Source organism: Mustela lutreola, chromosome 14, assembly GCF_030435805.1.
Source record: "Mustela lutreola isolate mMusLut2 chromosome 14, mMusLut2.pri, whole genome shotgun sequence".
Classification (NCBI taxonomy): domain Eukaryota; kingdom Metazoa; phylum Chordata; class Mammalia; order Carnivora; family Mustelidae; genus Mustela; species Mustela lutreola.
In genome coordinates, this window is record NC_081303.1 from 48,061,686 (window position 1) to 48,086,126 (window position 24,441).

The following is a 24,441-nucleotide window of genomic DNA, read 5'->3' on the forward strand; positions in this document are numbered from 1 at the left end:
GGTCTCCCAGCTGTGTGTTCACAGACAGAAGGTGTGAGGGGGACTGTAGGCACCCCCATCAGGTGGAGCGGTCAGGGGCTGTGCGTTTCTGTGTGTATCAACCTAAATAAAACAGAAATGGGAAATAAACTAATTTTTTTAAAACCCATGTCATACCTTCCAAAGCCAAGAATAACATCATTTAGAACTACCTGTTACTTAGGGTCCATCTCTGTCCTGACAGCGCTGAGCCCTAGTGGGGCATAGAGCTCTTAGTGAAATAAAGCTTCAGGGGCTGGGAAAGCACTGCCTCAGGCTGACTACCCTGGGTGGAGGGGAACAGGGCATTCATAATTTCTGGAGCTCCAGCTTGGGGTGGGGGTGGGGATAAAGAGGAAACCCCAGATTCATCCCAGCCAGGGAGCTGGGAGGCTCTATTCCCCAGCTGGGACAGACCCCCAACCCATTCCACTTTCCTTCCTGCTCTGTCAGCTGCAGCTGGCAGAATGAGGCTGCTAAGCCTCCCAAGGGAGCTCTCAGGCCTTCTGGGCCAACGCAGCTGCCTCAGCCCCCCGCCTCAGTCCCTGCGGGCTCCCTTGGCCCCCATTAACCTGCCTTTCAGCTGCACATCTGCTAACCTGCGGCCTGAAGGATCTTACAGTAAAAAACCCTTCGGAACATCTGGAGTGCAGGGGAGGGGCCCACCTGGAGGAGAGAGGAGGTGGGAGCGGGGAGAGGGAGAGGGGACTGAATGGGAGAGCATAATCTGGTGTGTGGGGTAGGGGAGGTTGTGGGGAGGCTGGAAGGAACTAAGTAGTCCCTGGGTTCTTAGTTCTGTTGCTGAGGCAGAATGGGTCAGAGGGGGCGTGGTGAAGGCCTAAGGTGCCCACAAGTTATCAGATGGCACCACAGGAGTAATCTTCCTCCTCTGATTGGAAACCACCCACAGAGCCCCAAGGACTAGCTATGGGCAAATCTTCATTTGAGTTCTATCTGCTTTCACGTTGGTGTCCCTGCTTTCCACACACTCCAGCAAAGTCAGTGACCCTTACATCCCTGGTTCCCCAAACCTGTCCTCTTCTACCTCTAAGCTTTGGCTTAAGCTCTTTCTCCACCTAGGATGCTTTTCCTCTTCCTTTATGCCAAGCCTTCCCTCTCTACTTCCTATATCAATGCAACATTCATCTCCTCCAGGAAGACCTCCTAGACTGATTCCATCTGACTCTGAGCCCAGAAGCAGGGATCCTCAGTCTTCATAACCAGGAGGGCAGAATGAGAGGCCCTAGCCAGAGGAGAGAAGGAAAGATTTGAGCAGAACTCTTGTCTTTGCAAGACCTAGAGAAGGAGCTGATCAGAATTCAGATTAGTAGAGAGGGACAGGATGTGGGTACAAACAATAAATACTCCTTAGGTACTGTCTAGAGATCTGGTTTCAGAACTGGGGCAAGGGATGGTAGGATTGCTGGGATACTCAGTGGTCACCTTCTGGCAAGTCTGGAAAGTTCTGAGTAAGGGCTCCATGCCTAGCCCAGGGCAGGTGGCCACGCTTCTTGGTTCATCTCCTTAGTATGACCTGACAAGTGTCCTGAATCTCACTGGGCACAGGCTGCTCTGAATTTGGATAGTCAGAAGGCAGAAGGAAATTAAGTCTTAGGGAGTGTTTGCTGAGTGCCTGGTGCTGTGCCAGACACATACCTGGGCTCTCTTACGCGACCCCTTAATCAAAACCCTCACAAACCCAGCCTGGGAAGACCCTGGCACAAGTCTAGCATTCTTCAAGTCTTGGCTCAGTCTGGGGCTCTAGATTGTGGTGGCCCAGAGAATCTGTCTCATTTTGGCTCAAAGTGTGGCTTGTGATTTGAGGGTCTTTCTCTGGAAATAGCTGCTGCTGTTCTTTGGAAGCCAGCTTTGCCATTTTCTAGGTTAAGGATCATGGGCGAATTGTTCTGAGCCTTGGTTTTGTGATCTGTAAAGTGGGGATGAGAAAGTGATTGTTAGGAAGATTCATGGGTTAATGTATAGATACTGCTTAGAATCTACACTAGGGATATCCTAAGGGCACAATAAATGGTGGTCCTATCATTAGACTGAACTCCAGAATTGTCTCCCATGGTGTCACCATTTTGCACTAGTGAGGGGACCTGAGGAGGATGACTTGGGCGGCTCAGAGAACCCTGGCTGGGAGGAACTGAACAAGACAGACTCGGGGGGCTAGGACTATGGTCTTCCACCCCCCACCAGGCACTGCCGCAAAATTAGATGACCCTGAGAGGGATGGGTTCTCCCCCAACCCCTGCCCCCAGGAATGGTCTTTTAGGGGGTCAGTCACCCTGCATCGAGTGAGTGAGTCTCACCCATTTCATATCCCTTTCATCATGCGGATCCATGGTGAGCACCTTCCTTAGTGAGTTTACAGTTGGGGCGTAGAGGGCTTATTCACAAACATACATGACAGGCTACGGCTGGTCCATGTGTCCAGAGAGCAGTGGGCAGGGGCAGCTCATACCTGCTGGGCTCCTGCAGTGTCAGCTGCTGTGCCAAGTACCTCTCAGCACCGAGCATCAGAGCTGAGATCTCAAATCTGTATCTAACATCCAACTCCTCCTACTCTGCAGAGGTGAGAAGTCTGACAACCTAGTTTCTTATTTTTTCTTTTTTCGTTTTATGTATTTACCTTTGAAGGGCAAAATACTTAGATAACTTAAATGCAAGTCCACGAGAATGATGGTGGTGCAAGGCAGCAGTGGTGCCAAAATGCGTTCTCTCTTCCAGACCCTAAACAGCGCTATCTGAGTTTTCCATCAGTAAAAGGAAAGGCGGTGGGGGGAGCGGGGGGGGCATCTGCTACCTTATGCATAGGCAGCTTTCTGATCTGCAGTGTAATCTGCCATTTCCTGTGGACACCTGAAGTTTTCCACATCCGTCTCAGGAATTTCAAGCCCAGATTCATCCTCTGAGATCATGGTCATCTCCACATGGTCCAGCTAAGCTGGGGTCTTTCATAAAATGAGAAGCTACGGAGAGCTTTTTGGGTCAGTCTTGTCGGGGAGGTTGAACACACAATGAACACATCCTTGGCTCCCTCTCCCATCAGAGTGGGGGCGTCCCTGTGCTGGTAGCTCAGATGTGCAGCTCTGCACAGAACCTAGAGCAAGGGCAGGAAAGAAATGCTGGGCATAAAGGGCCTCTAAATACATAAGCCCAGAGCTGTAGCATCTTTCCCCAAGTTTTTAGGGCTTTAGAAAACCCACATCATCTGACTCTATTTGTGGCCATCAGGTCACCTGGAGTCCCAGTGCTGGTAGTCACAGGAGCCTGACAATCCAGCTTCTCAGATGAGAGGGGAGGCGGTTGGTGTGGGGGACGCCCTGTGGCTGGGAGGGTCAGCAGACCCCGTGCGACAGACCACGCTTATGTTGGGTATTGAAGGGAGACTAAAAGGGGGACAGGTGGAGGTCAAAGGACACCTTTCACTGGGAGCAAGGTGGAGGCAGGAGATCCAAGGCAACCCCAGCGGGGGTGGGGTAGGGGCGTGTAATGCTGGATTCAGGGAACTGCAGCTTTGCTTGGGATGGGCCTAGCCACTCTAGCTGGCAGCACCATACCCCATCTTGCCTGTGAGAAGATCTGGAGCTTTCAACGACCAGCCAGGGACTGTCTCAGAGGAAACGGAGGTCACTGCAGGCTTTTCACGGAGGCAGACCTTTGCATTTGAGAGGGCACAGTGGACCTCGCTGAAGCAGGATAGGGCCTCGGCTATAGCAGGGACCCTGGGCTCAAGAGGAGGGGGCACAGCCTTGAGGTTCCTTTGCTGGGGCCTGGTGATGGCTTGGGTAGAAGATCCAGGGAAGGGTGGGGCACAGAGGTGATTCGATGCCGTGAGTCTCCTTCCATTGCTGGCTCTCCAAGCTTTCCTTCCCCGGCGCCCTTCCCCACGCCAGCTCCGCGGAGAGCTCCCTTGCTGGCCTCCTTCATCTCAGCACTCCAGAGCCTGGGACTTAATTATACACTGACGCACTTTGTTTTTAAAAAAACATGTTTATTTTGGTTCTGACTCATTGTAGAAAATTTAGGAAACACAAAAAATAAAAAGAAGAAAATAAAAGTCACCCACAAGTCTACCACCCAGACACAATGCTTGTTAACATTTCTGTGTACTTCTCTGTGAACACACATGTTCTTATAAACAGACATGCTTCTTTTATGATACATTAAATCTTTACAAGTTATTTAGGATCTGTTTTTTCTTCAAGATTGTACTAATAGAGCACCAATATAATTATTTTAGGTTTAAGTAGTTTTGAAAATTGAGATATAGGGGCGCCTGGGTGGCTCAGTCGTTAGGCATCTCCCTTTGGCTCAGCTCACGATCCCAGGGTCCTAGGATCGAGCCCCGCATCAGACTCCCTGCCCAGCAGGAAGCCTGCGTCTCCCTCTCCCACTCCCCTTGCTTGTGTTCCTTCTCTCGCTGTGTCTCTCTCTGTCAAATAAATAAATAAAATCTTTAGAGAAAAGAAATTGAAATATAGTTCATGTAGCATTAAATTCACCCTTATGAAGTGGACAGTTTGGTGGGTTTTAGCATATTGGCGAATTTGTGCCTCTATCACATGATCTAATTCCAAGGCATTTTCATGACTCATTAGCAGTTTTTCCCCCATGTCCCCTCCCCCCAGCCCCTGATGAGTGCTAATCCACTTTCTATCTCTCTGGATTTGTCTGCTCTGGACACATATAAATGGAATCATACAATAGGTTGCTTTTTGGGTCTGGCTTCTTTCAGTTCTCATGATGTTTCCAGGACTCATCCATCCTTATATCCAGGCATGTAATCAATACTTCATGTCTTTTTGTGGCTGAAAAATATTCCATCGTATGGATATACCACATTTTGTTTACCTATTCATCAAGCCGATGGACACTGGATTGTTTCTGTTACAGCTTGGTAATCATGAATAATGCAGCTCTAAACATTGTGTAGACATATGTTTTCAGTTATTTTAAGTATTTAGGAGTGCAGTTGCTGGGTTATATGGTGACTCTACGTACAACTTTTTGAAGAACTGACAAGCTATTTTCTGAAGTGGCTACACCGTTTTACGTCCCCCCCTCCCCCAGCATGGTATGAGCGTTCTGATTTCTCTACATCCTTGTCAACACTTGTTACTGTCTTTTGAATTATGGTCATCCTCATGAGTGAGGTAGTGTTTCATTGTGGTTTTAATTTACATTTCCATAGTGACTAATGAGATTGGGTATTTTTTCATGTGCTTATTGGCAATTTGTTTATCTTCTTTAGAGAAATGGCGACTCAGATCCTGGGCCCATTTTGTGTTGTGTTGTCTTTTTTTTTAATTGTTGAGCTGTAACTGTTCTTTATATATTCTAGATATAAGTCCCTTATCATATCTATAATTTGCAAATATTTCCCCTGTCCTGTGGCTTGTCTTTCCATTTTCTTTTTGAAAAAAGCTTTATTTATTTATTTTAGAGAGAGAGCATGCAAGGATGGGGGAGAGGAAGAGGGAGAGGGGAAGAGGGAGGAGGGGGAGGGAGAGAGGAAATCTCAAGCAAACTCCCTGCTGAGCGGGGCTCCGTCTCACAACCCTGAGATCATGACCTGAGCTGAAATCAAGAGTTGGATGCTGTCTGACTAAACCACCCAGACTCCCCTTCATTCTCTTGATAGTGTCCTTTGAAGAACAAAATCTTTTCATTTTGATGAAGTCAAAGTTGTCTGTTTATTCCTGTTTCTTATTCTTTTGGTGTCATATTTAAGAGACTATTGCCTAATCCAACGTCAGGAAGATTTATGTGTATGTTTTCTTCTAAGGGTTTTATAGAATTTTAAATCTTTGACCTGTTTTGAGTTAATTTGTGTATATGGTGTGAGGTAGAGGTCCAACTTTATTTTTTTGCATGTAGAAAGACAGTTGTTCCAACACAACATTTTCATCAACCCAAAGACTATTCTTTGAAAAGACTTGTTCTTTCTGCTATTGAACTGTCTTAGCAACCTTGTTGATAACAACTGTCCATTAAAACATGAATTTATTTTTGGACTTTAAATTTTATTCAGTTGATCTGTATGTCTGTCCTAATGCCAGTACTATACAGTTCTGATCACTATAGCTTTGTAGTAAATTTTGAAATTGGGAAGTGTGAGTTCTCCAACTTTGTTCTTCTCTTTAGTGATCACTTTGGATATTCTGGCTCCTTTGCATTTCAATATGAATTTTAAGATCAGATTATCAATTTCTTTTCTTTCTTTCTTTCTTTCTTTCTTTCTTTTTTTTTTTTAAGAGAGTGGCGAGAGGAGAAAGGCAGGGGGAGAGGGAGAGAGAGAATCCCAAGCAGGCTCCTCCACCCAGCACAGAGCATGATGGGGGCTCAATCTCACAACCCAAGATCATGACCAAAGTTGAAATCAAGAATCAGCCATTTAACCAACTAAGCCACCCAGGTGCCCCTCAGCTTGGTAGTTTCTGGGGGAAAAAAAAAGACACCGTGTATTTAGTAGGGATTGCATTGGTTGTAGATTACTTTTCAGAGTAATGCCATCTAAACAATATGAAGTCTTCCAACCCATGAATATGAGATATTTTTCCATTTATTGATATTCTTTAATTTATTTTAACAATGTTTTACAGTTTTCAGAGTATAGATCTGGTACTTTTTGTTTGATTTATTCCTAAGTATTTTATTCTTGTTGATACTCTTGTAAATGGAATTTTTTAAATTTCATTTTTTGATTACTTATTGTAAGTTCGTAGAAATATAGTGGATTTTCATATATTGATCTTATAAACTGCAATCTTGCTATGCTCATTATTAGTTCTAATTAGCTCTAATAGCTTCTTATTAGATATTTTAATGTTTGATAGGGGAAATTCTAGTCTATTTTTTGGTGATATTTTTCTCATCTATTTATTTTATGACTTGAATTTTAGTTTTATTTTGCTAAGGCACCCCCAACCCCTGCCAAAAACATCCCATTGGGATCTTAGTTGGAAAGACATTAAATCTCTAAGTTGAATTGTAGACAGTTTATATATTTATAAAATTTATTTTCACACAGGATTTATTGCTCTTATTTCAAAACATCTTTTATACATCTCAGTAATCTTTTGTAATTTTTTTTCATTAAAGATCTATGTATTTCTTGCTAGAATTATTCCACAATATTTATTGTGTTTTGTTTGTTCATGAGCTTTTTTAAAAAAAAAGATTTTATGTATTTATTAGAGAGAGAGCTTGCATACAAGTTGGGAGAGGGTCAGAGGGAGAGGGAGAAACAGACTCTCCACTGAGTGGAGAGCCTGATTTGGTGTGGAGGGCTCGATTGCAGGTCTTGATTGCAAGACCCCAAGATCATGACCTGAGCTGAAGTCAGATGTTTCACTGACTGAACCACCCTGGTGCTTCTGTTCATGAGCTTTGTTTTAGAGGTTATTAGTAATGTAAAGGAGATGTTTTCAGCATTATCTCCTGTTTGTTTTTGGAATTCAGGAAAATATTGCAGAATACCCATCCATTTGTATCTGGTCACTTTATTGAATTCATTAATCTTAAGGATTTTACCATTGGTTCTCTTGGATTTGGAGCTATCTAATGCTCTTTACAAATAATAAGTATAGATAGACTTTATTTCTCTTTTCTGCCTTATGAATTAATTAGAATTTTCAGAAGAAAGACTATGATTATTAACAATTATGACAATGAACATATTTATCTTGTTCTGGATTTTTTTTTAAAGATTTTATTTATTTATTTGACAGAGAGAGAGGGAGAGAGAGCACAAGTAGGCAGAGAGGCAGGCAGAGGGGGAGGAGGAAGCAGGCTCCCCACTGAGCAGAGAGCCCAATGTGGGACTGGATCACAGGACCCTGAGATCATGACCTGAGCCAAAAAGGCAGAGGCTTAACCCACTGAGCCACCCAGGTGCCCCTTGTTCTGCATTTTAATAGGAAAACCTCTAAGATTTTCTCTAAGATAAGAACTTATCATTTTGAGAAAGCATTCCTCTATTTCAATATTTTAAGTCTTAAAAATTAGGATTTGGGGATGTTTCAGAGTGACTTTACAGTATATATTGAGATTATATATACTGAACGCATTATACTGCAATAGAATTCATTATTTTAATTATTATAGTATTCTTGGAATTACCCTATCCTCATGGTAAGAATTATTCTTACTGTATTATTCTGTTGCCAGTGTTATATTAGAATATTTATATCCTAATAAAATATTCATAAATGAGAATGATCTATAGCTTATTTTCTGTGCTTTCATTGATAACTTTTGTTATTAGGTTAAACTAAGTTTGAAGAGTGAATTGAGTATCATTCCTAACTTTTTTTTATTCCTGCCTCTGTTTATAAAGCATCAAAGTTATTTTTTACTTGCAAGTTTGGAAGAACTCACTGATTAATTGTCTGGTCCCAGACCTGTGTTATAGAAGTAAATTCTTTGATAATGTTCCTAATTTTTTCTTTACTATTAAATATTTTGCCAGAATGTGACTAGCTGTGAATTTCTTCTCATTAAGTTTACCTGGAACACGATAAACACTTTTTAACAATGTATCTTTTCAGCTCAAAGCCTTTCGTTTTGTTTCTTCCCCCCAGGTAGCGCTATCTTGTCTTCCGCTCCATTCACTCGAGCTTTAATCCTATAGTTCTTAAGCTCAAATTCAATTCTCTCTCCTGTTTATCTCTCCTTATTTTCATAACTTTCATCTTTTACTCTGACTTCAAAGGTCGGGTCTCATGTTTATTCTCCCTGTTGCTGATTTAGTTTTCTTTGGTGCCAATTCTATTTTTATTACCTACAATGCAAATCTGAATTTTACTCTTTCAACTTTACCTTCCTGGCCACATTCTTTCTTTTTCTTTTCTTTTCTTTTTTTTTTTTAAAGATTTTATTTATTTGACAGACAGAGATCACAAGTAGTCAGAGAAACAGGCAGAGAGAGAAGAGGAAGCAGGCTCCCTGCTGAGCAGAGAGCCCGATGCGGGGCTCAATCCCAGGACCCTGGGATCATGACCTGAGCCGAAGGCAGAGGCTTTAACCCACTGAGCCACCCAGGTGCCCCTCCTGGCCACATTCTTATATATCCCACCCAGCTCCCTTTGCATTTCAGCTTGTCTTCCAGATTTACCTTTATTGTTTTCCCATTTTATGCTGTTGTTCTTCTGTCTCATCTTTTTTTTTTCTTCTTCGGATTTTTGCTCTTACTTCACAGAGGTCATAATTTTTTGTACGTTATTGAAGATGCCAAAAAAGCTTCTACTTTTTCTTTTCTCATTCTGCTAGTAAATTATTTTCAGAGATTTGATCTTTTTCTGGGCTTTGAGATGCTATTAGCACTTTTTTATTTTTCAGAATTTTTTAAAAAGTGCTTTAAAATTTTTCTTTATCTTTTGAAAAAAATGTATTTAAAGGAATGTGGCAAAATACATATGACATAAAATTTATCATCTTTACCATATTTAAGTATATAGATAAGTGGCATGAAGTACATTCATATGGCTGTGTAACCATCACCAGCATCCATCCACAGACCTCTTTTCATCTTGCAAAACTGAAACTCTGTGCCCATTAAACACTAACTACACGTTTCCTCTGTCCCCCCAATCCCTGGCAACCGCCACTCTACTTCCTTATCCATGAATTTATTGCTCTAGGTAGCTCTCATGCAAGTGTGACTGCTCTATTTTACATAGCAGAATGTCTCCAATGTTCGTTTATGGTATAGAGTGGGTCAGAATTTCCTTGCATTTTACAGCTGAATGGTATTTCGTTGTATGTGTATACGCATATACCATATTTATTCATCCATTCATTCGTCAACAGATGCTTGGATTGCTTCACCTTTTGGCTCTTGTGAATGATGCTGTGAACATGGGCTAACAAATATCTCCTGGAGTTTGTGTTTTTTCCTCCTAATCTTTGAATACAGTAAATTTTATCTAGCTACAGTAATCGTTAGGGTGGTCATGTGAGTGACACTGTTTTGCTTTCTAGCCTCCTGGTGCCAGTTCAATCAACTTCTCAGATACACAGATGGAAAGCAGGCCAGTTTTCAGCGTCTCTGCAAATGCTCATCGGGTGCAGCTCGGGCACTCCTGCGGTGGGATCTTGCTCCTCACCCAGGGAGGAGTTCTCTGATCTGCTCCACCAAGGCCTCTAGGAAAGCCTACACCAGTGGTTTGCTACCCTGGCTGAACATTAGAACCCCTGGAGGAAATTTTAAGTGATACTATTTTTATGCCCCACCCTGAACAAGTGGACTCAGAAATTCAAGGGATAGGCCCAGGCACTGTGGTTCTAGGCAGTCCCGTAGGTGATGCTCCCATGGAGCTATGTCTCAAGACGTGTGACCACTAAGGATGCCCTCTCTCTGACCCAGGATGGTCCTCGACTTTGGGGACACTCACCTCCCAGGATGAAAGTGTCACTTCCAATCCTTCTCTCCACCTTCCTGCCATGTTGTTTCCAGGGAGTTAAAATCTCTAGGTAAATCCAGAAATAGGGGTTATGGTGGTGGCGGTGGAGAGTATGTTTGCAGCCTCGGCAAGCATCATTCGTACAGAATAGGAACATGGCTGTCCAGTTTTCTGGATTCTGGTTCAGAATAGATAGATGGGGAAGGAGGACTTGGTTCCATGGACCTCCTAGATAGCAAAGGCAGCAGATCCTGGTTAAGTGTTGCTTTTGGTCAAGGTCTAAGTTTTCATCTTTTTTCTATGTCTTCACAGGTGTTTTAGTGAGAAGGTGGCTGAGTTTTCTTCCACTGGAACTGAAAACAACTTGAGTGTGTCTTGCTTTTTTCTTTCATTTCCCTCCTAGGCCAGAGGAGAGGGATTATGGCTAGTCTCCTTGTGTCAGGGATTTTAGTATGGAGTAGGGGGTACAGTGAGTACTTATGGATCAATCAGGAAGGACGGAGATGATGAGTATTGGAAGGACCAGCACCATGTGGAGTTCGGTCAGGACGCTCCTGAAGGAGGGGAGTTTTAAGCTTTGAAGAGAGGAGGGAGAAACATGTTTCTAACCATGGCACCAACCTTTCAAAGGTATAGAGATCAGTAAACCATGAACTCTGAAACAAAGAGGGAGGCAGAAAGGCGTATTTCCCAGATGAAATGGAAATGGGGGGACCTTCGGAGAAATGAAGCTAGCAAGAGAGTTATTTCAGGAAAGGAATCTTGAAACCCAAGCTTAAGGGTTTGGAGTTTACTGGAAGCCACGGATGACTGTGATTAAGAGAGAGACAAGATCACAGCATGGTCAGGGGAGGGGTTCTCTAGTTCGTGTGAATAAATGGATAGATGGATGGATAGACTGATGGGAGGTGGAGAGGTTGGGAAGGAAGGAGAGGACCGATACCACCCATCTGTAACCTCCCTGGTTCTCATACTGGTCCACAGGGAGCCTGAGTGCCATTAGAAATAAGGAAGGAGAAAACAGACTGGGAAAGACTGGAACCCTGTATTAAGGAGGCCAGATCTGATATAGATTTTTTCCTTTCCTCCTTCTCCTCCACTTACCATGGTCCATGCAGAAGTATTAATACGTGGCCTGGTTTCCCATGGTACTGCTTACAGCAGAGTCTGCTGGGATGGCCTTTAAGTATCTTTAAAGTGCTCCCATGTTGCTTATATTCCCTAAACCTGTGACATCACCTCTCTGGAGAGGTGAGTTGGGAAAATCCCCATCTGCCTCTTGCTCCACCAACCACAGCTGCCTTTTGCCAAGGGCAGGCATCCAGGCCCCAGGGAGCCGCAGGACCCATCTCTCAAACACATCCCAGACAGCCCAGGAAGGTCCCCAGAAGCCAGCCTTATGTCTGGAATCCAATGGCTAGAGGCTGGGGGATGGAAGAGATGGCTTTTTGTAGTCCCCACCCGAGGATTCCGAGATCGTCACCCACACAGCTGGCCTTCTGCCCAGATCTCTCTAGGTCTCCGTCTTCAGGGGAAGCTCACAAAGTCTATACACAAAGCCTTGTCCCTGCCTCCATCCTGGAAGGGTGGGTAATTATTTCTATATAGTGCTGCCGATTAAAACACAAGGAATGACTTGGAGGAATGCTCAGGTATCATCCTTTGATGTATACAAAGGACGCGCCTTCCCTGCCTCCTGGGGTTCTTCCGAGTCCATCAGTTCTCTTGACAGATGGAGAGAAAAGGCGATTTGGGCATTAGCATAGCCTGGAGAACCAGTTGAAATTGCCTTCGTTTTAATATCCCACCTTTGATCTGTTGCAAGCCTGACAGTGAGAGGGGAAGGATCTTATTAGGAGGCATAAATCAGAACTGATGAAATCACTTTCCCCCAACGAACTCAGACCTTCCCCTGTGCAGGGAGAAGGAAGGGAAAGCCTTGCTGCAGCATGGAGCTGCCCTCCCCCCTTCAGCCAGGAGCAGGGACACACAGATTAACTGAAGGCTCCGTCAACCCCACCCCGCCCCCTGCAGGGAAGCTTGAGTTCTCTAAGCTTCTGGTGGCTCCACAGGGTTCTCTGCTCCCCGTGCTCTCTGTCACCATGGGACCCATCCATCCATCCTTCGTGGATTGTTTTGGCTCCAGCTCCCAAGAGTTTTCATTTCTGGACTGTCAGAACTTGTGCCCACCCTGTGAGGGCCTGGTGATGGGTTCTAGGCTAGGACCCAAAGTATGGGACCCAAATGTTGGACTCTGCTGGCAATGGCTCTTGGAGACCAAGCTCTTCATAAGACCTACTCCAACAACATAGAAGGGTGCAGCCATCCTCCTGGGATCTCTGGGAAACTGTCCCCATGGCACTGTCTCTGGGGGCAGAGCTTGATGAACAACCCCCAGGTGAATAGGGCAGGAGAGAAATAAACCCTGGACTCAACGGCAAAAACGTTCTTTGGCTCTACTGTCTATTCACTTTCTGACTTTGGATGCTCACCCCTTTCCTCTTGGCTGAGTGGGGTCCCTTTCAGCTCCATTTCTATGACTGGTCGTCTCTTCTCAGCAGGTAGTACCCTGAGCAGTGCTAGAAACAGTCATGATTTCATAAAACAAACAAACAAAAAACAACCCCACAGATTGAATGCCCACTGTGGGCGAGTTTCAGGGAAAGGGAAGACAAAGTCCATGCCCTCAAGGCGTCTTCCAGTCTAATGAAGAGAAAAGCGATCAAAATGGGAGCTTGGTAAATTTGCTCAAAGGTCCAAAGTTGGCCCTAGCCTTTCTCCCACCTAGACTGATCATCCCTCCCAAGTCTCTCTAGCCCAAAGCTTCTTGCATTCCAAGTCTGTGTCCCATGTCCAGAAGTTTCTCTCAGAAAAGCTGTTCTCCATTTAAAGTCTACTTAATAATACTTGCTGGATTAAAAAATATATTAATTGGCAACTTGTACATCTAAAAAGGAGTATTGTCCAATGGGTAAAATTTTAGTCATCTTAAAATATTTGTAGGTCATGGGGGTGGGGATTGGCTGTCTTAAGCTGCCGCATGACACCAAATGCTTCTAAGTTGGCCTGCCCAGTAAGCCCCTATCTCAGGTATCCAGGGATACAACACAGAAGACTTGTCCAAAGAAGGTATAGACACCCTGAAGGACAGAGCAAGAAAGACACTCCAGGCCTCCCTTTGCAGGTGAAGACCTGTCTGAAGGCAACAGCCCTGTGCACCCAGAGGCACAAGTCCTTTGCCATCCTCCCCTTCCCAACCAGAGTTTTGTTTTTCAATCTCAGCTGAGAAATGCCTACACCTTCTCAATGCCTACAAGTGACAGTTCAGCTTCATAGAGCCCCCAAGGACCAGCACATGTTCTTGCCAATTGCTTATCCCATCTTGCTCATCTTGCTCAAGCCCTGGCTCCTGGCACACGTAGCTAGTTCACTTGTACGTGGGTCAGCACCTTGGCACGCATTCCCCTCTCTGCCGGAGATGCTTGTCCCCTTGTCCCCTTGGTGAAAATTCAGTTACTCGTCAAGGCCCAGCAAAAATGTACCTCTTCCAGGAAAACTGTTCTACCTTCCCTTCCTTGGATGAGTGACTCACACTGTTCTGCACACACTTCTGCTTGTTCCCCCAATTCTTGGTGCACACCCACACGGATTCTCTCTCTCTCATTCTTCGTCTTTCTCATACACATACACTGCATCACAATTGGTATTTTATTTATTCATCCTCATTGCTAGGCTGTAAGCTCCTCCAGGCAGGAACCAACTCTCATTCCATGTCTGTCTCCCTAGTGTCCTGCATGGAGCCTAACTAATTGCTTACAGCCACGTCGTCCAGCATGGCAGCCACAAAGCATGTGTGTCGATGAAAGTTAAATGAATTTAAAAATGCAGTTCCTCAGCCACACCAGCTACATTTGAGTGTTCAGTGCCAAGTGGCTGCCATTTTGGACATTGTGGATATTGAACATTTCTCCCATTACAGAAAGCCCTATTGAACAATAGTATCTTAGAAGAGACTAGAGACCTACAGTCCCCAGGATGGAGGAATCATGGGTCTGGGAAGACCTTAGCTGCCCAGACTACATATACGTCACTGCCTTGCACAGAGAAGATATGTAAAGGGAACATCCTAGAACTGGGCCTGGAGTTCGATCGCTTGGCTTCAAGGCTTGGTTGCTACTTTTAGCGCAGACACACTGTCAACACCTTTCCTGGCTATAGCCCCAAACTGTCAGCTCTCTCAGAGCCTCCACTGGACTGCTCTCGTTAGCTAGGAAATTTCCTTCCATAGAATAGAAAGAGCCTTTCAGGACAAGGGCTGATGTTCACGTCTTGCTAAGGAGAAGCCTCATCAGTAAACCTGGACTGAGTGATGGCCTCGTGAAGGTGAAGAGCTTTGGATCAGAGGTTGCCTAGCTTCTCCCTTTTCCCTCCCCTGACCCTTTACCATCCTGGGACAGGAGTAAAGGGTGTTGGTTGAGACAAAGTGTGCACTTCCCTACCACTCACCTTCCACAGCCCCCATGAGCTAGGAGATCAGGGTGACGGGGCTGCCTGAGGCCCCCCAGCACATGACCGTCATTGGCAAGATTTCATAGAATTATGCAGCTGACCCTGGACCTGTCATCTGTTCTGCACAGCTGAGGGGCATGAGTTCCTGGTCTGACAGCCTGGGAAAACTAAGCTTGCTTTTCCTTGGTGTCTCACACTTCCCCTGTCTGTACTCTTTCTGTTCTCCTGAGCCCTGTCCTCCAGGAGCCTTCCTTTATCATAGGAGACCATCTTTGGCTTCTGTACTTAGACAGCCTCCCAACTCTTGCACTGCCCTCTGCCTTCACCCACCCCTCCCAATCCAGTCTCAACACAGGAGCCTCAGTGATCTTCCGAAAATGCCAGTTTAACCTGGGAACCACTGTCACCTGCCCCTTTCCAGTTTTGACTGTCTGGTCTCTGGACCTTCCTCGCTTACTTCGACGTCATTGACTATGTTCAGTGATGGTGAGGTACCCCCGCCTTGCCGCCTCTGTGGTTTCTCTTGTGCTGTTCTTTTTTGCCTGTGTCTCTTTCTCTAATACTGCCTCTTCATAAAACTCCTACTCCCCTCTTGGGAGCCAGCTCAAATGTCACCTCCTCTGTGATGTCTTCTGGATTTCCCAAGGAGGAAAGAGTGGGATCCAGCTTCCAGAATATTTTCCATTCACTTGACTGAAGTATGTATAATTGTGAGTTTAAAGCCACAGACGTTGGGGTCAAACAAATGGCTTCGCCTCTGTGTTCTTCCTTTTCTACCTGTAAAATGGGGATAATAAGATTCCTACTCCATCGAACTGGGATGGAGATTAAATATAAAAATATATGTAAAGTGCTGAGCACACCTGGCAATCAGCTAGCTCCCAATAGATGTTAGCTGAAGTTTTTATCCTGTCTTATTAAATAATAAAGTAAATAGTCTGAAAGCTTCTCTGAAGAGGGACTCTGTGTTAGGCATGTTTGAATCCCAGCACAGAGCACAATGCTGGCCTAGCAGTAAGTATTCAGTGAATGTTTAGTGGATTTAATCCAATCCACCGGATTGAATTTTTTAATCCTTTTTGATTGAACTAAATCCAATCCGATTGAATTCTAGACCAAAGGAATGACACTTGGTGATTGAGTTGAGGCTGAAGTAATGAGGGGGCATTTCAGGCAACCTGATGGGTAGTGGGGAGATATTTGGGGGCAGTGGAGACATGATGGCATCCTCAGGAAACTGCAAAGGGCCTTCACAGGAATTAGGCTGTGGTCTCCACAAAGGGAGCTCAGGAGGGTGTCAGCTTGTGCAAAGGTAAAGGCACCTGAGTGTGGGGCCCTAGCTGGTTGAGTCTGACTGGGCCCCAGACGCATGAGCCCTCCCTAAGCAGGGCCAGGGTGTGCTCCTCACAGGAGAGCAGCCCTCTTCCCCGCCCCCACCACACTGTTAGAGCCCGTGGAGGCCGATGCTGGCACTGGCAGCTGCTGCTGGTGCGGGAGGCTGGGGCCTCCTGTCCGTGGAAGGCCTGGGGGTACCTCCTTGCCGCTCTGCAGGTGCCAGCCTGCTCCCTGCTGGAGCCCTCACCTTCCCTGGCAGGCTTTCCGTCAGGGCTGTTGGTCCCTCCAGGCAATGAACAGTTCCCACATGGAATATTTTCCCCACAGAATAACCATTTCCGTAGTGGCTCCTTTTTGTTCTTTCTTCATTTTCAATATCCTCCCCCTTCCACCCTGCCTGTACTCCACCCCAACCACAGCCTGAGACGCCCCTGCCCCCGTGTGGCCCCTATCCTCTCTTTTCTTCTCCTTGCCCTGCCGCAAGTCACCTCTGTTGCCTGTAGCTGGGGAGGAGGCTGGGAGCTTCCAGGTGAAAAGCCAGCCCGTTGACAACTGGGTGCCAAATGCACAGTCCTTGTCCTCAAGGTACCTCACCCCCAACCTCTTTCTTATCCTCACACTCACAATTAGGATTTGACAGCGGAAGGTGTGGCCCACAGCTTTTGAGGATTTCTGAGCTCGGGAGCAGGACTGGCTTCCCTGGCGTGTGCCCTGTGCCATTGTTCAGGACCTTGGCGCAGAAGGTTCAGTGCTTGGCTCTTGCCATCTTGAAATTCTTCATCATTTTTGAATAGGGGTTTCCCATTCTCATTTTGTGTCAGGCTCCGCGACTCACAGAGCCCATCCTGCCTAGGAGGGCTGGAATGGAGAGCAGCTTCAAGGAGAGGAGGTAGCTAGGTTGTAGTGGGAGTTGGAGCAGAGGAGCGCCACCAAACTCAGTGACCAGGTCAGGGGCGAGAGGTGGCCAGGGGCTCCCCCTCTCTGAACTTCTGCATTGGAAATGGCACACTGGCCCTCCTTTCCCACTCTGCAAAAACCTGATGGGCTGACGCGGGAAGGGGATACTCTAGAGCCTAAGATTGGCTGGGGACACTTTCTTAGAAATGGGGCCACATCAGGGAGGGGCCCTGTAAACACCCTCTGCCTCCAGATAGATGAAAAGCAAGAGTCTTCCCCATGTCCCCAGCCCTTGGAACCTACTTCAAGCCCATCTGTCTTCATGGATCCTGATTTTCAGCCTCTCTCTACTCCTACGTATCCTGTCCTATAATCACTATGTCTTCTCGTATCATGTGGTTCAGAACTGGAGAGAGAACTCAAGTCACACCTGACCCGAGTGCAATAAAACAGAAAACACCCCCCCCCCTTTCCTCCCTGCTGTCCTCCTGGTCCTGCCCAGGAACATGTTGACCTTTAGATTCAAAGTCACCATGTGTCCTGGGAGCAGGTACCGGGTGGCAGCTACCTAGCTTAGAGCTTCATGTGAATGATCCCTTTTAAATGAATACCTGGTGACATCCATGCGTCAGCTGGTGATCCACTAGGAGCCCTGAATCTGTCCCTCTAGTCTCATATTTGACTCAGATCTGTTAGGAAATAAGATGGATTAAAGAGCGAAATTCCAGAAAGGGCCCATTAGGTCTGCAAATGCCCTATGGGCTGTAAGGGACTTTGGTTTTCAAATATAAATGTGTTTCCTACAGCTCAGAGAGGTGTATGTCTTTCTGTCCTCCAGTCCTTTTAGGGAAGCCAGGCATTAGAAAGAAATGGAAAGGAGCCCTGAGTTTGAGTCCCAGCCCTGCCCCTCCCTATGGGCATTTTCTTTATCTCTCTGGGCTTCAGTTTCCTTATATAAAATGAGTGAGACTGCCAGCTCCTTCAAGCTGATTTAATGTGATTCTGAGTTTACGCTGTTGTTCTTCTGGGTCATTGTCAGTGAACAACTCCTTGCTCTCTAACCTGACTCTCTGCTATAGCCACTTATACCCAGTTAGGTCTTGATCTCATTTTAATTCAGTAGAACAGGGTTCTCATGTCACCTGCCTCCTGGAATGGCCTACACAAATTCTGATCTGACTTTCAGACCACCTTTCCAATGGGACTTGGACCTGGAGGGAAGACACTCCAGCCATCACACACTTTCTCCCCGCCCAGCCTCGGTCCTGGGCTGGGGGAGTCTGAGGAGCACTTTGGCCCTCCAGAGGTTAAGCTGTTTCCCCAGAGCCCCAGCAAGCCAAAACTGGCCTGTGAGGTCCTTGTTAATAATCTGTCCTATTACCGCAGGTAAGAATTATAGTCAGAAATCATTCAAGGAGCCCAGACCCACAAGGGAGAAAGAGAAGGGCTGTTGGGGGTTGTTGATTTTATTCTAGGGCTTAATTGGTATAATTGCTCTTTTCTTCCTGCCAAACCAGAGTCCGTCTGGATTGACTCTCCCACCTGTGGATGGGTCCATTAGTCCCAAGTGGTGAATTCAGGCTGCTTGGAAGCTCCTTTGTCTTCCCTCCCAGATGACATGGGAGCCCGGGCCCATCTGCCCCAGAGGGGCCCCAGGACAGCCTGAACCCTGACTCAAGGGGGTCAGGCAGCTTCTTCAGAGAACACCTGATCCTGCTTGCGGCGGGGCGGAGAAAGAGTACAGGGGACTTCTCAGGGCTCCCCAAGTTTCAGAGGTCCCTGAGGGAGGGAGGGGATGCCTCACAAGAGGGAAGGGGGAATACAGAAGTAAGCACTGCTCCATTTCTTCCCACTCCTCTCTGGGCCCCCTCGGGAGCCCACTTTGAAGGGAGTGTTCTGTCTTCACGGACAAACCTACCAGGAGGACCCATAATTGCCAGATGCCCAGTTCCTCCCTTGGGTCCCCAGGGCACCCGTGGCCAGCCTTCTTGTTAGAAGGGAAGCTAATTCTGGGGCCTCTTATTTGCATTTAACCTCAAAACAGTCCCTGGGGTGGCCAGGTAGTCACACTACAGAGCTGAGGAAGCCAGCCGAAAATGTGAAGAGAGGGCCTTTGTGACTAGATCTTTCTGGAGGCTAAGCCTACACGTCCTCCAAGCTCACAGGAGCCCCCGGGGATAGTGTCACCACATAAAACAGGAATATTGCATGGGACCTACTTACGTTTAAAAAGCTGTCCCTTGTATATCTGAAATTCAAATTAAACTGGGCGTCACCCCAAATATTACGTGGGACACATTTATACTGACAATTATTTGTTACTTATCCAAGATTCAAATTTTAATGGGCAACATGTATTTTTATTTGCTAAACCCAGCAATCCTCTGCTGGGTCCACATCCCAGCCCAAGTCTGCCTGGCCTGAGTGAAACCCTGGACCCTCTGCTCACCCTAAACACAAATTCAGATCTGACCGATTCTTCATTTGCCAGCTTGCCTGGTTTCCCCCTCTGGCGTGTCCCTGCCCCCAGGTCTCAGGAATCCCGCTGTAGGCACCTTCCTTCCACAGCCCCAGGCATGCCCTACCACATTGCTCCTGGAGATCTGCAAGGCCTCGCAGGAGAGGCCTTCCCTCTAACAGAGCAGAAAGGGGTCTGGCTGTTAGTCCAGGCCATTAGTCCAGGCCAGCCCTCACCTGGGAAAGTATCATCCTGAGCCAGGGCTGTGCTTGGCCTGGCCTCTGGGAAAAGTGGCCCTTCTCTGGCCCTCCCGCCTCTGGGTTGCACAGAATGCAGACAGTGGTCTAATCAGGGCCATAGGTTACATGTGAAAGTGTGCACATGTGCACGTGTGGGTCATGTGTGTGCTCACACATACACGTGTGCATGAGAGGCAGCTTCCAAATGCCCCCACAGCCACAGAGGAAAAGATCGTTTCCCTCTTGCCCTGCCCCAGCGCCACTTCCTGTCTGCCCCAGAGTGCCTTCCCTCTGTCCACAAAGCAGGGCTACTGCCTACCCGGGGCTTGGTCACGGCGTCTGCCCTGTTTCCCAGGCTCCATCAAATAGGTCAGCAAGTTCTTACCTCCCTCCCCCAGTACCAGCATCGCACAGTGGCGAGACACATGAATTTGGGCCCCAGACAACCTGGGTTGGAGCCCCAGCTCTGTGGGTCACTAGTTAAGCGGCCTTGGGCAGCTCAATCTCTCTGTATAATGGGGCTAACCAGAGACTTCTCATGGCATTGCTGCAAGGCACAGATCACATACTGGTCCCTGGCTCTGCACCTGGCATATGACAAGGGCTCGATATGTGGAAGCACTGACTGCTCTTGGTGTCACGGCTGTCACGATAGGGTTGCTCCCAGCCCCAGGCTTTAGAGAGAAAGGGAGCGCCCCCCACCTTGGGGACTCCAGCCTCCTGAGTCTCTTAATTCCTCCCCTTTAGGTAGGCAGGTGCAGAGACCCAGGCCCAGGCCTGTCTGACGAGCCAGACCTCAGCCGTCCTTGTCCTCTACATTCAATGGGTTGTTAGGCCTTATCGATTTGACTTCCTAAGGATGTCTGAAATCTGTGCCCGCTTTCCCCATCCACACTGGCCCTCGATTCTCCTGCCTCGGGGCCTTCACTCATGGTACCTCCCCTTCCACCTTGCCACCAAGACACTGCCCTCACTGAGCAGAAGGAAGTGGCGGGGGCATTCTTATGGGACGCTAAGAAGACTCCTGGCATTGCTGGGTGACTTTATTGTGCCAGGGAGCCTGCCTGCCAGCCTGGTACTGTCCCAGGTCAGGAGCAACAAGAACTACCCCTAGGAGAGGATGCTTTTTGGGACTGGACAGCAGGGTGGCCAATTTCACTTCTCAAGCTTCTAGGGCCATGGCTGTCCCTTTCTGGATGAGGAGGTTGTGTAAAGCAACTATCCCTTTGCTGATCTTCCTGCCTCCAGTCTGGCCCTTCTCCTATACCAACAAGGTCTTCAGAGGAATCTTTTCAAAGGTCTTCAAAGGAAGTCTGGCTAGGTTCTTCCTTTGCTTAAAACCCTTCAGTGGCTGTTTCCTTTAACACAGCGTTGCTTACGAGACCCCGAGAGCTCTGGCTCTCTGCCTGGCTAGCTCACCTTGTACTCTCCCCACATGCTTCTCCTCCCTCCGGCTGCAGCCCTACCTGACCGTTCTCAGCCCTGTACCTTGCTGTACCTCCACCTTCCCACTTGCCTTCCCTCTGCTCAGGATTCTTTTCCCTATCTCCTCCCCTGACCAATTCCTCCTTAGCCACCAGGTCTCTATGTAAGCATTACTTTCTCCTGGAGGCCTTTCCAGATGCCCACACAGGTGTGCTTCCCCTGCCTTCGCTGTCCTGTGAGTACATCTGGCTTGCCCACTGGATTTAAGCTACATCAGGAAGGGCAGGGACATTGTCTTCTTCATAGCTGATGTGTATCCAATATTTTCCAAACCTGTCTGTGCACAGAAACTTCTAGGGTGTTCTTTAGAAACAGATTCCCAGGGACTCCTGGGTGGCTCAGTTGGTAAAGCATCCGACTCTTGATCTTGGCTCAGGTCTTGATCTCAGAGCCATGAGTTCAAGCCCCATGTTGGGTTCCAAGCAGAGCATGGAGCCTACTTAAAAAGAAACAAAAACAGATTCCCAGGTCCCCTTTGGACCTTCTGAACAACACTCTCCTGGGGAGGAGCTTGGGAGCCTGTATTTTCACAAAGTTTCAGCCAGTCAGACCATCAAGAGTGTGGTGACCACCATGGACCGACCATATCTGGAGTGATAGGCCTTGCCAGTAGAGGGCACTCACTGAAGGGTGTTTGGTCCCATCCTGCCAGGTTTGATGTGGGTGGGTGATCTTTCTAATCTCAGCTTTCGAGAACAATCCAGGTCCGTTTGCTTTCCCATCTAAGGTCCCAGCATTGATCTGTTCTCTCCCCTTGGTGGTGAGCCAGGGAGTGTCTCCCAGTGACCCTTAAGACATTTGGCAAGAAGGGCACTGGTGAATTTGCTCAGGGAGGAGATAGAAGCCCAGCAGGACCTTCCTCTGCCCACATCACTTGTTCTTCAGGTTCAGGGCTATGGAGTCCTCGGGCCTTTGTGGACAAAGGCTGGGTTGTCAGTGACTGAGGTGCCATATACGTGTAGGAGAGCCATACCTCAGGGCAGAGCCTCCCCTCAACATAGAAAAGTTCAGGAGGGGGTCCATAGTCTCATGCCAGCTTGTCTGGTCTCTGTGGGACCAGCTACCTAGAGTGATCCGATTTCAGCCCACACTGAAGGCAGAATAGTGTATTGATAAAGGATATCGAGGCTGTCAAAAGCTGACATGGCCTGTCTCCTGTTTGACTGGGCTGAACTTCTAGGTCTTCTAGAATTTGCATCAGAAGTTCCCGTGTCATCTGGGAACCTCTGGTTGTCACACAGACAGGATCACCACCATCTGTTTTCCTGTTCTGAAAAGTAGCCTAGCAAGGACTTCAACTGTAGCATATTAGGGACAATCAATTGAGCAGGAAGCCCTAGGACCTTGGCAGGAGCTTCATCAAACTACTGGGTCCTTGAAGAGACAAGGAGCAAGTGGAGCTGGGGTCAGGGGTCAAGGAGTGGCTTGAATCTTTGGGGAAGCCTTCTCTTTGGCTAGGTCCAGAAGGAGGAGATTTCCCTCTATAAATGGTGGGAATATCCCTACTATATGGCCTTGAACTGGACAGAGTTGGGAAGAATATGTCTCACCCGAAGGAGGGGAGCTATGGCATAGAGTGAGAAGTCTAGGGGTGTGAGGGAGATACTGGTTATCCACAGAGGGGCTATGGGTTCAACATTGGGTCTGAGAGGAAGAGCTGGTGCCATAAGTAGGAACATATGGCATTAAAGGATCAAGAATTATGGGTTGGAATGGAGGCGAAATAGAGGAACTTGAAGAGGCGGGGTATAGGCTAAGTGGCGGCCAAGTCACAGCTGTAGTCCTAGGGTACCTTGAAGGCCCCGCAGGGGTCGGGGCTGGCCCAGGTCAGGTCAGTCCCAGACCGTGGTCTGCATCTTGCCCGGGATTGATCCTTATCCATCCTCTCTTCCACCAGGCGCCTAGATGCCAACCTCATCTCCCTGGTCCCGGAAAGGAGCTTTGAGGGGCTGTCCTCCCTCCGCCACCTGTGGTTGGACGACAATGCGCTCACCGAGATCCCTGTCAGGGCCCTCAACAACCTCCCTGCCCTGCAGGCCATGACCCTGGCCCTCAACCGCATCAGCCACATCCCTGACTACGCCTTCCAGAACCTCACCAGCCTTGTGGTGCTGTGAGTGCTGTACTGCCCCCCCCCCCAACTCCCAGCTGGGTCCTGCTGGGGCTGCGTATTTACTCCAGAGCTGGGTTGGAAGTCTGGATAGCTCTGCTCTTCTCTGCATGGTACTGAACCTTCTGGCCTCAGTTTCTCCTTTTTAAACTGAGGATGATCATCCCCTGTTGACCCCATGGGGATTATCATGAGGTCAAATGACAGTAGAGCTATAGAAGTGCTTCAAGAAGCCAAAACACCATGATCAGAAAACGGGAATTAAACTACTAGTTTTTCGCTATGCAAATATAAGAACTATACCTAGCTGATTGGAATATAAGTCAACAATCTATTAAGCGATTTCTACCACATTCAACAATTGGGTGTTGCAGTCTTACGCTTTGGCACAGGGATAGGATAAATTCATATCATTTCCCAGACTCTGAGAAGCAGAGAAAAGCCATCACTCGTAATTAGACAGCAAAGCCCCGTCAGGGTAATTACCTGAGAGATAGTATCCCTGGCAGGAATTGGGGACCGGGGTTACCTCTGCCTCCCCGGTGGGAACTTTGGAGTGCAAATTAGCTCCCAGCTAATTGCTATGAGTGATTGGAAGTTCATAGGGTAATTACTAAGGGCTTGGAGGTCATGTGTAATTGCTTTGGGTTACACGCTAATTGCTGCGGGAACATATGCGTTAGTGACTCTGCTAAACGGCAACTTGCCTCCCTGGCTTTTGGAAATCTGGTGTGATTTTCCAAACCCGAGCATAGATGAGGTATAGGTCCATCTAAAAGCTGAACACTCAGGCACCAGTTTGTTTGTCTAATCCTATGTCCTGGGAGACTGGAAAACCAAGAGGAGCATCCTTACGGATCACGTCCTTTTATCAGGATGGCCATTCCATCCCTGCTTCTAGGGGCCAGTGGGGGTATTAATAGAGGGTGAACAGAGCAAGGTGACTGATGCTCATTTTGGTGACAGCCCAGTGATACC

At 47.4% G+C, this 24,441-nt stretch overlaps 1 protein-coding gene across 2 annotated transcripts in view; it reads left to right on the top strand.

Annotated features, from left to right (window-relative positions):
• Positions 1-24,441, top strand: part of LGR6 (leucine rich repeat containing G protein-coupled receptor 6) — a 119,833-nt gene that overhangs the window by 51,875 nt on the left and 43,517 nt on the right. Inside the window, exon 5 of one of the 2 annotated variants that reach the window (XM_059145141.1) lies at positions 23,251-23,466. The exons of the other annotated variant lie outside the window; for it this stretch is intronic. Coding sequence (XP_059001124.1) covers positions 23,251-23,466 — 216 coding nt within the window. The remainder of the gene's footprint in view (positions 1-23,250; positions 23,467-24,441) is intronic. 2 annotated transcript variants of the gene reach the window in all.